The sequence below is a fragment of the Megalops cyprinoides genome, chromosome 5 (assembly GCF_013368585.1).
Source record: "Megalops cyprinoides isolate fMegCyp1 chromosome 5, fMegCyp1.pri, whole genome shotgun sequence".
In the NCBI taxonomy this organism is placed as follows: Eukaryota; Metazoa; Chordata; class Actinopteri; order Elopiformes; family Megalopidae; genus Megalops; species Megalops cyprinoides.
In genome coordinates, this window is record NC_050587.1 from 11,645,366 (window position 1) to 11,659,482 (window position 14,117).

The following is a 14,117-nucleotide window of genomic DNA, read 5'->3' on the forward strand; positions in this document are numbered from 1 at the left end:
TGAGCACCATAGATAGCAGAAAAATGCAGCATTTGGGGCATATATACTGCACACCTATGAACAGTGCATTTTCTCAGGGATTTCTTATATGACAATACAGTCTGTAGAGAATCATACACAAATACATGACATTACATTACATTACATAATTTAGTAGACGCTCTTACCCAGAGCTACTTACAAATAAGTGCATCACTATGCTAAGAATCAGTTTCATTTAACATAGTTTTAATTGTTTCAAAGCAGCAATGGTTACATTTATGGTCTTTAAATGTTTTAAAACAGATAAAATATAAACAAGCTGCTTAGTGTGAACATTTTAAACACCCAGGGTTAAAACTTGTGACAACTCCGACAGCACGAGCAGTACAGCCGTGACTCAACAACCCGTATTTCAAAGCGTCATTAAGAGGTACTGCCTCTTCAGCATAGTATTACATCGCTTGACAAAAACAAACGCCCTATCTCGCTGAAATAGACGGTGGCCATAAATTATCTAAATGCATGATCACTAAATGAGGAAAAAATACAGTGAAAACACACCACAAGGTCTCCTTGATAAATAGTTCTCGTTGACTGTCAGCACCACCTATAAGTACTGTAGTATCGTTATTTAAAAACGCAGTCTGAAATTTTACTTTCTATATTTTAAAAAGAGAAGTTAGCGTCTAGTGTATGCGGCGAATAACAACTTTTTCCTTTTAAACATTTCATCGTTGCTACATGTGACCAAAGTTAAATGTCCAAGTTTAGTTTGACTGTTGGACAGGAGACAAGCAACCAGATTGCAACATGCCAATATAAACGACTGGTTTTGACGTGTAAGCGCATGTCTGGGGTTATTTAGCTGGTCATACCTATTTTTAAACTGCTGTCCTTCAGAGATATGTGTAACGTACGGTACTAAATTTTGCGGCCACGACCGCGACCCTTGATTCTGACAGCCTGCCGGCTAGAGCAGATTCTGAATCAGTTTTCCGTGCAAAATAAAGTGGCCGCGGTGAGAGCGATCGAGCGTTTAAACTGATCCTGAATCGGTTGGTAGGGATAGAAAATTCGCCGAGCGCTGTCCTCTTACCGGTGTCCGTGCAGTGACGTTACCAGTGACGTTTTTACGCACAATGCGTGATGGGCTGTGCTGTTTTTCATGGCAACAACCGAGGAGTTGTTGTATATCGCTACTGGGAGCATTGACAGCAGTTTACCGGCGTGTTATTAAAACCTACAGTAGTCTTTTTTTCATCATAACAGTGTTAGCTAAATGACTTCGTGTCGTGTTCACGTGAAATAATATTCTCCATACAGCTATTTTGATCTTTGGGAACCTGTTACCAGCTAGCTAGCTAGCTTGCTATCTAAGTACAGGCTGGCAGAGGGCAGTGGCTAGCAGCGTTGGCTAGCTGGCTAACCAGCTAGCAGTACCAAAGCCGGCTGTGAATGAAGCGGAAAATAGAGGTAAGGAGTTAGCTAGCTAGCTAACTGTATTTCATGTATTATCATTGTACGTAGTTCACCTGCTGGTAATTTAGCTGTGGCATTATTAATATATGCCTAGGCTAATGACATGACCAGCAGCGGTACCAATATGTATGTCATTTGTTGTTCTGCTCCGTTATTTTACTCAGGCGTACAGAAGCTGACACCTTGCTGGACAGGTAGCTTCACTGATTACATAAATTAAACGGTAGCTAGGTAGCTGGCTGGCTTTGGCTATTTAAAGGAACGAACGCATCGAGGTAGCAAGCTAAATGGCTTCATTAGCCAGCAAATAATCTTAACTGTTGTCATCCTAACCAGCAGCCATCTAATGTGCATGTCATCTTGCCTACAATAGGAGACACTGAACTGGCTGGCCAGCGAAGGAATTTTCTTAGCCCATTTTGAAATATATCAAAACAGACACGTAGCGAGTGTGTCATCTGTTCCAGATATACATTCATTTGTATGCATGTAATTTTGTGCATGTGTTTTACCAGATACATGCATATCTATAAATTTATCTAGACTAGCTACTTAGTATGAAGGAATATTGCATCTGAGATTGGTAGTAAGTGACGTAGCGGAAGCCTTAACTGATGTTCAAATGGACCTGTAGCAAGATCTAGTGCCCTTTTATGCTGAATAGCCAGTAGAAAAAAATCGAGCTAGTTGGATATTTCACATTTTCAATATGTGTGCATTCCTTAAAAGCACCATGTGACGTTCAGAGCTGCTGCAGTTATGATTCTGAAATGTTGTTGGCTCCTATCCTTTGTGCCAAGTGACAGTGAACTTGCTTTGTTCTGAGGGAGCCAGGTATAGATTCCTCTCCACTCTGTCCACCCTCCACCAATGAAAGGATTATAGCATACAGCCATAATTTTTTGCTACCTTTGAAAGCAAGAGCTGTTGCTAGCTGCAGTAATACTGTATGTATTAGAATGCTTTTCCCTCTTTATGTGTGAACTCATTTGTTTCTGCATCTTTGGCATGTAGCCACTATATATTGAGGGCCTAGGTTTTCCGTTGTTTGGAAATGTTTTCATTCAAGGTACCATACTACAATTCGAGAAAGACAATTTGGGGGGAAAACAGTGTGAAAAACTTGGTTTGAGCAGGTGTAGTTGGCACTTAATGCTGAGAGTGTCAACTTCTTAAATTCTATTCATACATTCCAATGACATCAATTAGAGGCCTGTCTGGGAATGCAAGCTTTGAAAAGGAATTTTCCAGCATGGTCTCCCTGCCACAGAAAAGGTCTCAGCTAGCTATCACTGAAGTCAAACTGATATAAAACTGAATCCTAGTGTAGTATGCACAGTTAAATAGTACAGACCAAAAGTTGATGTTTACTGTTGAAATGTTTTTCGTTGGACTTCATAGATAACAGAAATACATTTGCAACTGAAAAGCCCTGTTTGTATGTAGTCATTTAGAAAAATGATGTATTTTACCCCAAAATTTAAATATATAGTGTATAGCACATGTTTGGACTTCATTTTAATCATAATTGTGGGTGTGAAATTTTGAGATTTCCAGCATATTTAAAATAAAAATCTACCAATCTGTTAAACAACTTGTGTATATAAGATGTTTATTTGGAAGCGTTACTTCAAATAGAGCATTTCTTTAAAAAAATCATCAAGGCAAATATGACCATTTCAATGCAAATATATGCCTTTCCATCCACCCATATCACGGCAGAAATCAGGCTTTGTAAATAAGAGCAAATTTAAGAGTTTTAAGCAAGTTATTGGCACTGACAATATCTCTTTGATGCAAGTTAGTTTGGAACTTATATTTCAGTGCAGACAGTCAGAAAAAAAAGAACTATCTAGCCTTGCTAGTGGCACATTGTTTAAGTACGGATTAAGTCAGCACTTTTATCCTAAACGATTGACTGTGAAAACTCCATTTAAAGTTGAACTGTCTGTGAATCTAGACCCGTCTGTCAGTGAATCTAAACGATCGATTTACACGCTGGTGTGCTGGCGATTTTCCACCCTCTTGCTGTCCTCATATGTTTGGCCTATTTCTTGCTTTGTCATTTGTTTATGAATTTCTGCGGACTCCCTGATGATCACAAAACAGAAACAAACCTTGTTGAAATTACAGGGTTTCGCAATTGTTCATTTTGGAAATGTCAAATTCAGCCGAGAAAAAGATGAAAAGAGTTTTTCTCTTGGTTGTGTGTATTCTTTTGTTTTTTCTACCCCTTTCTTTCTTCTTTTCCACAATTTTTAATTCTTATTCTGAGAGGGAAATTAAACGCAAATGTTTAGTGAAGTCGTTGCATTACAAGTCAACCGTTTCAATTCAAACCACAGTGCTCAAGGCAATACCATAACCAGTTGTTTTGAAAACATTATTACAGATGTGTTAAAGGACTCAGCAATGGCCATCCTAGATTTTTGTTGAATGATTTTGCCCTATCTTCGGCTGTGATTTTTGAGAGATTGGCCCTTCAGGGAGGCACAGCTGTTGTCCTGACTTAAGCAAGAAAGCCGCGTGATTTATTCTTTTATTTTTGAGTTCAAAACATTATAGGATTCAAATACAGAGTGAATTGTCAGTAAACATTAGAGGGTCCGTCTCTATAACAAATTTCGTTCAAAACCTCTGAATAGTTAAATGTGTAGTTGTCCTAATAAGGTTGTTGAGTACAATGAGAAACTGGTTTTCAATTACATTTGTATGCGTGTATTCCATTAAAAAAGTCTGAAATGACACAATTGCTTGTAGTAATATGGCCAAAAATGATAGTTTCTCGTTGTAGATACTTGTTAGGTTTTGAACTATTATTAGTAACATGTAACCTAACCTGCACTTATATTTGTGCCTGCGTATTGTAAATAATCAAGCCAACATGACAGGTTCATGGTCATGGTCTAGTCATTCCAGCTGTAATCCTCATACCGACTACAACATCGACGTGTTTGCTTGAAAACCGCCATACTTATTTTTATTCATTGGCTTTGTTTTTCCCCCCTCTTTATTTTACACCAGTAGTTTTTTTTCTTTTTTGTCTTTAATCATCTGAGGAAGTGAATTTAGGCCTAGTTGGGTCAGTGTCCGAGCTCGCCTGCTAGATTTCCAAGCCCCATGCTGCAAAGCTGTGATCTCTGAGAAGCTTCCTGTTATTTTTATACAGAGAAACCGTATAGCCGGCGTAATAAATTCCTGGGGTCTGTGTCGAGCCGCGTGGAGCACGTTGAGAAAGTGCCGTGCGCCATAGGCCCGGTGCGGGAGGAGGAGAGAGAGCGCACTTCTGCTGGGTCATGCTTACGCAGCATGGAGTCCCGGTCATAGGAGGCACGTAGTGGCATAAAGTCAGCTCTGATCTGGCGCGCAGCACTTTCGGGCGAAATTCACCTCACTTTGTGTGGAATATTCGCCATGGAATCATCTCACGCCGTCCACAATGGCCGATTCAGGACCTGTCTGTTATTACTAACTGCTGAACTGAGATAATGTATGCACAAAGACAGAGCAGTCAAAAGCAGCGGGCATTTCACCCAGCCCAATAACAGCTCGGTAGGCACTTCACATCATATTCTCCTTTCATATTTCCTTTTTTGCAGGTTATATTTAATAATATGTTGAATGGCTGTATACAGTATATCATAAGATGTAAATTCAACTTCCTCTTGGCTCTCTTCAGTATTCTATAGCTTCACCATATTTTAAAAAACATTGATAATTAAAGACTTTTGTATTGGTCAGCATTGATTTATGGCACAAATATAAGTGATGTGTTGTACATTTGTGGAATATGTTTAAGCTGAACAGCTGTAGTTTAGAGGTTAAAGTTTTGAGGTTTTCACCAATGTTGGATTACGTTATGTCAGGTAGGGCCTACTGCTCTTGTCCTGATAGGCTATATTGTACAACAGTGTACCTAAATGAGTGTGCTGCATTTGTTTCAGGTGTTTGTAGTTTGCATGAAGGGTTTGTAGCTTGTATGAAGTAAGCTAGCTACTTCATACAAGTTGGGCTCCTATTGCACTGATGCAAAGTCATGTTTTTTTGTATAACTGGCTTGTTGTATAGCTTCTCATTAATATTGGTGGGGGGGGGTTGTAAAAAGTCCATAAATTGTAAGTAATTCATTGATATTATTTTCTTGAAAATAACTGTGAATGAATGAAGAGGCACAGAGAATAGTAGTTTGATACAGTCATTATTATGGGCAAAAAGATTAATATTTGAGTTTGAGTTGAACCAGTTGATATTGGTTCCAAAAGACCCACTGAGTTACCTAGCCCTTTTTAATGGACCATCTAAGCAAAGGGGTCACACTGGGTTTATTTAGAAAATAAAATTTGATGATACAGACGTATAAATTTAGCATTGAGCACCACTGACATGAACAATCCGCGGATGAATTTTCTCTCTTGCCATAACTGTGCTCACCTTCATCAGCATGAACTAGCGCCTGATCAGCTTACGGTCGGTAACTCTGCTAGAAGGGTCAGTCAGTCCGTCCGAGAAGTTATGTAATATTATGACCCTGACACAGAGGGCGATTTCTGTTCACATGCACGAGGCCCCTTCTTAAGGTTTTACAGTGCAGACCATTACAATTAATAAATACAGTATTTCTGGTAACCTTAAAAAGACCCAGCACAGCCCTAGTTATCAGACACAGGCCGTTTAAATGGAAGACCACACAAAAAGACTTTCTCGGTGTTTGCTGTCCGGGAACAGAGCAGCAGGTGTGCGGTGTTTCCTCGGGACGCCAGTGGACGCCACGTGGTCTGATTGTGACAAAGAGGTCCCTTAGAGGCCCTTCCAGTGGCAGAGAGGAAAGGGTTAAGAGGAGCATGTGGCGTCTGACATGCGATCATGTGAACAGCTGAGAGGCGTTGATGTGACAGTATTACAGTATTTATTTTTAAATGAAACGGAGGAGGGGCTGTCGTCCCTCGCGGTCTGTCACAGGAGGGTCGAGTCTCTTTTTACTGTCACTACAGGCCCCGGTGTAGCGAGTGCTCTCAGCTCTTTGCCTCAGCAAACTCTGAAACATAAATGATTCATTTCCGTGTATGTATGAATGGAGGTGTTAAATTGATGTCCCTGTTTAATAAATGACATACATGGTGAGCGATTACATATTTTTGTTTTAGAATAATGAACCTGGATGATATACTATAACTTAATAAGTTGTGTGGGCTTGTGTTGGTAAAACTCATTTACTGGCAGACTATAACCTTGTGTGTTTGTACTCAGTGCCCAGAGTCTTGACTCTGAATTGTCACTCATTAAACAGATGAAACTTAATGCAGATAGAAGTTGACCTATTTCAAACCCCTAGTCTTTAACACGGTTATGTGTCCTTCTTTGGCATTAGAAGGTGATGCTGGTGTCATCAGTACTTCAGTACAAGCTAAACCTCCATTTCATCATAAGTTCATAAGTTATTAAAGCGTAAAATATCTAACCATTTTCCAGGTTATTATTAGGACATCAGGAACTCCATTGCAGTGTTAGGATAGAAAACATTTAATAAGTTACAATTTCATTCAACATTTCAAACAGAAATATTTCATTTGGAGTGACTGTTGTAAGCCTCATCCTTATTCTCCCTTTGGAAAGTGAGCGAAACCACAAATCCGTTTTCACGAAACGCTTCCTGTCCAAACCGGAACGAAAACGAACGTGGTAGTACCCAGATCGTAGGGGACGTGTTGCCCGCACCAACAGTTTATCCCCAAACCACGCAGTGCTTGTGGTTGTGAAATGCACACCTGAGGGTTTAATCAGTCCGAGGCTGCGCTGCGCAAGATTACAGAGTTAATTCTGCCTGCTTATCACGTCACGCCGCCTGAATCTGCTGGGCCGACTGACCTAATTTGTCACCCCCTGGGAGGAGGGCTGGCACCTGCGGTGCCCGGGAACATGGCTGCACACGAGGCTCATTTTTAATGGAACGGGACCTGCGGAGTCTGCCCTTCATTAGTCTCCCGCCTCATGTACGGCCTGCCTCTCATTACACGCTCACTTGTGAAAGGTAGATGACGGAAGACTTTCTGACTGCCCCATCCCAGTAAATTGGGTAAGGATAAGGAGGGAAAGGAAGGGGAGGGAAGTTAATAGAGAGGTTAATAGGGAGGTAATAGGGAAGTTAATGGGGAAGTTAAGAGAGGTTTATAATGTGTGTGAAAACGCATGTCCTTTCTTTGAGCATAGGCAGTGTAGTAAACAGCAAAACTCTGACACCTGCAGTGGTGGGGGTTCTTCCGTTTCAGCCACAAAGCAAATTTACCGAAATGCTTGTGTAAATTTGTACACATTATTACCTGTATGGATAATTTAGGTGTGTTCTTTCATATTTAATTCTCTAACGCATGTAATACATTAACATTTCTCACAACTGAACCCTCAATGAATGACCCCTTTCCAGTTTCAGCATTTTCTGAATAACTAGCTGGGTCACCCACCATGAAACCTAAAGGATTTATTAGATGCGCCTATGCATAAAACACGAGTCTGCAGTGCCTTCAAACACAAGCGAAAAAGAATTGTAATGAAAATATATTTTTTCTCCCAGAGATGTGCTGGCCTTTTAACTTTCTGGCGCTGATATGTAATGTGAGTCTTTGCTCTTTGTACCTTTTCGCTCAGGTCCAGGGCTTTTCTGTGTGTGTTGATAACACCCTTTCCGTATCTCTCCCCCCACCGACAGCTGTCCCCTGCTGCGTTGTGAGATAATGATTAGAAATGGTGCCTTGCCAGACCCACGTGATGCTGAAGTGGCAGGAGCACCTGAACAGCTCCTGGTCGGCGGAGGACAGCGTGCAGACGGCCACCCGGCAGGGCGCCGCCGCCCTCTACGCCAAGCTGCTGCACAACAAGGAGGTGGTGGGCCTGGCGCAGCCTGTGCAGGACCTGATCGGCCCGCGGCTCCCGGACTTCCAGTATGAGTCCAGCGCGGCGGAGGAGCGCGAGGAGTACCTGGCGGCCCTGCTGCACAGCCAGCGCTGCCTGGCGCACCGCATGCTGGCCCGCACGCCCTACGCGCTGGCGCTCCACCACAGGACGGTGGCGCTGCAGCGCATCTACTACGCCCTCCACAGCAAGTACCACGACCGCTACCGGGCGGCGCCGCCGGCCCCGCAGGCGCCCGGCGCCGACGGCGGCGCCCTGGAGCCCGCCGCCGAGCCCTGGTCGCCGGGGGCGCGGGTGAAGTCGGGCACGGACGTGCTGATCGAGATGGGCGTGCGGACGGGCCTGAGCCTGCTCTTCGCCCTGCTGCAGCAGAACTGGCACCAGGCGCGGCGCGACCCGGGCCTGGCGCTCTGCAACGACGTGCTGGCCACCGCCTCCTCGGTGCTGTCCTCGCTGCCGCCGCTCTCGCTGGCCAACGAGAACAAGATCCCGCCGGTGGGGCTGGACTGCCTGGCGCAGGTGGCCGACTTCCTGAAGAGGACGTCGGTGAGCGGCTCCGGGGCGGACCGGGCCGGGCGCAGGCTGGCGCTGGAGCTGCTGCTGGGCCTGGCCCTGCAGAGGGGCTCGCTGCGCTTCCTGCTGGAGTGGATGGAGGTGGCGCTGGCCGCCTCGGCCGCCGCCTGCTCCGCCCCGGACCCGGCCGGCGCCGAGGGGGGCATCGGGTACGACCTCATCGTCCAGACCCTGCACAAAATGAGGCAGTACTCGGTACGTGGGCTTCCCCCTCTGCTCACTCTGTGCTGCGCTGTGGCCGTTCTTGTTAGAAAATAAAAATTACACTACAGGCAGTTTGAAAATATAGTGCAGAATATACAGATAAGCGTGAACCCTTATCATACAGTCAGCTATCTAAAAGGCAACACAGAAACACTGAATCCTTTCGAAACTTAGATCCCTGATTGTGACAGCCTAGATATGTTCAAGACTGACTATTGGCTCAATCCAGCAAAACAGCTGTCACGTGTGCGTCGGGTCTCATGTCCTTGTTGGTTTTACAATGAACACTGACAAGACGGTGCATAACATTGGACAGATTTAGGCCAAGTAACGTATTTATGCCTAAAATAGAACTTGTTAGAAGTGACACATGGAGATGTTAAACTCCTCATACTTAGATTGCATTACTGTCATTTAGCAGACACTCTTGTCCAGAGCGACTGACATAGCTTACAGTTTTATCCATTTGTATAGCTGGGTATGTACTAAAGCAATTGTGGGTTAAGTACCTTATATAAGGGTACACCAGTAGTCCCCCCAGCAGGAATCGAACTGATAGCCTTTTGGTTACAAGCCCTGCTCCTTACCACTACACCACTCTTCTGTCACCTCCTGCCATGCCTCACTGTAGAGCAAATTAGCATCATTGGGATGGCCTTGGTTCCACTTGCAATCAGTGCCACGCCCCACTTAAGTGCATCCATTATTCATCTCGCATATCGTATCCGATCCTGTGACGTTTCCCCTCTGTTGTAAATCAGATTTTCAGTATCATTTTACTCGGCCGCTTGGCCGGTTGCCTAACCATAAAAGCCCCCTGCGCAGAAATGCTGGTGTGGCCATGCATTTTCCTCTCAAGCAAAGAGGTTTTTATTTATGGAATATTAAATGGCGCCACCATGGTTTTGAGTTAAGAATGGAACTCGGATTTCGAGAAATGAAGTGTTTTAAGTGGGCTGCATCTGATTGCGTCCCTCAGGGTTTCCGAGGGGAGTCGGTCAACGCCCAGCTGCTGAAGAAGGACGCGGACGGGCTCTGCAACCTAGCCCACGTGGCTCTCTGCCTTTTCGAGGAGGTGCGTGAGTTTGCCATGTTACTTTACAGGGGCTTTTTCCACACAATTAACTTATTTCTCTTATTTCACTTATCTCACAGCGCTCCATCCATATAATGCTCTGGGATGGAGTCTTACCCACCGTAACAAGGGCACCACTGTATCAGAGTACATTTCCCATAAGCACCAAGCCACCCACCTAAATGCAATCTACAGTCGTGGAATATGGTGTTGTAGGTTCATTTGAGTTTCCTCCTTCACAGAAACTCTCTCCCCCTCAGGCAAGATTTGTACCCTATGACAGAAGCAACAGCTTTTTTTGGCACATATCTGTAAATTCTGGCTGTTTTGCGTTTGGACACATTTATTTTTACTTCCAGCAATGTGATGCAGTGGCATTTAAAGGACAGAAAAACAACCGTGAGTGTTCTTTCCCTGAATGATCAGGAAATAAAGCTGAAAAAGTGTAGCATGGCGGCATACGATCAATGAAAGGTGTTTAATCTCTCCGGTATCAAAGTCGATGTCATACGTCTTCGGAAGCGCTTTCCTTTTTTAGTCTAGCGCGTTAATCTAATCCCTGCTCTTTGGTTCGGGGTGCGCTCTGCGCTTTGTGCCCTCCCCCGCAGATCTGCAACCTGGCGTCGAACTGCCTGTGCTCGTGCAGCGCGGGCTCGGCCACGCCGGGCGCAGAGAGCGACGCCGTCATGGTGTACGTGTGGGGCAGCAACAGCAGCCACCAGCTGGCGGAGGGCACCCTGGAGAAGATCCTGCAGCCCAAGCTGGCCCAGGGCTTCAGCGACGCCCAAATGGTGGGTGGCGCGCTCCGTACCACACAGCGCCCAACACGCCCGGGTCACCTCAGCTTCACGCTAACAGGGATAACATGACTACAGACATTCACGCATCCAAACCAAGCTGAACCCAGGCGCCTGGGATTAGAGATGTTAGAGATATTTTAAAGTTGGAAGGAATACTCTTGCGGTCTGAGACTTGCAAAGCAGGCAACATTTTTTATTTGCGTATCACTGAGCTTTCCTTTTCCGCACTGACAAAGGTCCTTTGAGACCAAACGCTCAGTGATATACCAACAAACATTGTGACTTAAGTGAAAAAGTACTTATCGTGCTTCAAGGGTGTAGATATACACAAGGGTGATAAACGCTGGTGCTCTTTGAGGACAGGTATGAACAGCTAATAAAAAGAGAAACAGTTACAAGGCACTTGTGGATTAAGAAGTCTTTATTTTCCATTCTTTGGGCTAGAACATTTAAAAAAACTACTCGCTACTGACATGTTGTGGTTACAACGGCCTACGGCTGAAGACAGACTGTTTTGCAAACCTCAGAATGTGAGAGTATTCAAGTTTACAAGTTTATAGCATAAATATTTAGCCTGCTTTGTTGGCAGGTGTGAGAGTTGGGGCAAGTGGCACGCGTAACATGCAGATGTAATTACAGCTCCGCGAATTGGACACAGTTCCTGTGAGACAGGTGTGTGGAGTGCTGTCTTTGAAGGTGTGTGTGTGTGTGTGTGTATCCCGTTTTCTTCAGATCGAGGCGGGCCAGTACTGCACGTTCTCGGTGTCCGCAGACGGCTCGGTGAAGGCGTGCGGGAAGGGCAGCTACGGGCGGCTGGGCCTGGGCGACTCCAACAACCAGTCCGTCCCCAAGAAGCTGGTGCTGGAGCCCCCCCGGAGCATGCGCAAGGTGTCCTCCTCCAAGGGCTCGGACGGCCACACGCTGGCCGTGACCGGCGAGGGGGAGGTCTTCAGCTGGGGCGACGGAGACTACGGAAAGCTGGGCCACGGCAACAGCGCCACGCAGAAGTACCCCAAAATCATCCAGGGACCACTGCTCGGCAAGGTGGGAGGGGAATAGAGTCCCTTTTTTAAGTTTGAAAGAGCCAATGATTTTCTCCTACATTCCAATTTGGAATGTGCAATTGTGTCATAGAGGTGATGCTCATTGGTACAGCCCCTGCTAACAATCCGAGAGAGTACAAACAAACATGCAAGCATGAATAGCGGTAGGAGGAAGGGCACTTCATGTGCAGCTTTTTACAGGCAGACTGGGGGCACCCGATTGACCATCAGGGGTTGCTGGTGTACGATGAGATGGTCAAACCCCTGGCCACCCTACCCACCCCAATTGAAGCCAATTTTCTGCCGCTTTGGACTCCTAGTATTGTCAACTAATGAGACGGCCAGAATAGAATCTGATCAGTAGACCTCAGCTTGCGATCGGAGCAGATGTCCTGACCGCTCGGGAGTCCCCTTTAACACAGCCGAGGTTACATTGGCAGTTTTGCTGACCCGCCAGTTTTTTAAATTCATTTAGTAAATTTTGCCAAAGAGTCTGATTCTGAAGAGATGGATGGTTTACCCCAGTGAAATGTTTGTCTTTGCTTATTGGGTGTGGTGAAGGTAGGTGTTTGGTATCATTTCCGGAGATTACTGTGTTGCGTGCTCTCCCTGAGCGGTGTCATCTGTTCCTGCTGGCAGGTGGTGGTGTGTGTGTCTGCTGGCTACAGACACAGCGCGGCCGTCACCAATGACGGAGAACTCTACACCTGGGGAGAAGGGGACTTTGGCAGGCTTGGTAAATGCTCTTTGCCTATTTCATTAGCCTCAGTATTACTTCCATATAGTTAAGCAAACACATTAAGTTTAAAAATGTGTTACATGAGCCATGATTAATGATTAATAAATATATTAATAAGCACCAAGCAATGGAAGAAAACATTTGACATATTGTGAGCTATTATGGTATGAACGTTTAGTGAAAGAATATTTACTGTTGATGACATTGTTGCTGTGGCCTTGTGTTGTGTGCATGGGCTTTCAAGCATGCATAAATGCACCAGTGTGAGCTTGTTTGTTGGTGTTGATGAACTTGAACTCAATGAACTTAGTGAACTTGGTGAACTCGGTGAACTTGGTGTTGTTTTGAAGCAGTTTTTTTTTTTTTTTCCCCGTCTGCCGCAGGCCACAGCGACAGCCACAGCCGGAACGTGCCCACTCTGGTGAAGGACATCAGCGGCGTGGGGCAGGCGGCGTGCGGGAGCTCCCACACCATCGCGGTGGCCCAGGACGGGCGCATCGTGTGGTCGTTCGGGGGAGGGGACAACGGTACGCTCCCGGGGCGCAGGGGACCTCTGTGGCGCTATAACTCTGGTAAAAAAAGGAAACGTGACTCTGTTTGAAGGCGCTGGCTGAGCTGTCCCTCATCTCTCTTTGGGCGGCAGGTAAACTGGGCCATGGGGATACGAATCGCGTGTACAGGCCGAAGGTGATCGAAGCGCTGCACGGGTTCATCATCAGAAAAGTGTGCGCTGGGAGTCAGTCCTCCCTGGCTCTGACCTCTGCAGGACAGGTATACACACACACACACACACACATACACACACACACGCACACACGCACCCATGGACTAACACAACAATTTCAATATGCGCACGATTAACTAGACTAATAACCCATGGGGTCGGTTGACCCATGTATATACCAAACGAGTAGGTAAAATGTTAAGAGATCTCTTTGAATGGCTGGTCTTAAAACCAGCACCGGCTTGAACAGGCTGTTTTCCAGTGTTACAATTGTCCTTTGTCTCTCCCAGGTCTTCGCTTGGGGCTGCGGATCGTGCCTGGGGTGTGGCTCGTCCGAAACGACGGCTCTCAGGCCCCGGTTCATCGAGGAGCTGAGCGTGACCAAGATCATCGACATCTCGTGCGGGGACAGCCACTGTCTTGCTCTCTCCCACGGTCAGGGCCAAATCTGCATTCCCCATACTCAGCTTCACCTGTGCAAAACATATGCCTCCTCAGCCAACACGGGCATGCCAAATCCAGAGCATGTGAAAACATGTTAAAACAGGAACACTCCCTATCTCCCATTGATGTCTGAAAGTGAATTTGACAC

At 45.6% G+C, this 14,117-nt stretch overlaps 1 protein-coding gene across 3 annotated transcripts in view; it reads left to right on the forward strand.

The window, feature by feature from the left end:
- Nucleotides 1-1,154: 1,154 nt before the first annotated feature.
- The window catches only part of LOC118778339 (probable E3 ubiquitin-protein ligase HERC1), a 68,840-nt gene continuing 55,877 nt past the window's right edge, over nt 1,155-14,117 (forward strand). For all 3 annotated transcript variants that reach the window (XM_036529839.1, XM_036529841.1, XM_036529840.1), the window contains exons 1-9: nt 1,155-1,455; nt 8,165-9,135; nt 10,124-10,219; nt 10,828-11,010; nt 11,752-12,063; nt 12,702-12,798; nt 13,185-13,328; nt 13,445-13,572; nt 13,816-13,960. In XM_036529839.1, coding sequence (XP_036385732.1) covers nt 8,200-9,135; nt 10,124-10,219; nt 10,828-11,010; nt 11,752-12,063; nt 12,702-12,798; nt 13,185-13,328; nt 13,445-13,572; nt 13,816-13,960 — 2,041 coding nt within the window. In that variant the 5' untranslated portion in view covers nt 1,155-1,455; nt 8,165-8,199. The remainder of the gene's footprint in view (nt 1,456-8,164; nt 9,136-10,123; nt 10,220-10,827; nt 11,011-11,751; nt 12,064-12,701; nt 12,799-13,184; nt 13,329-13,444; nt 13,573-13,815; nt 13,961-14,117) is intronic.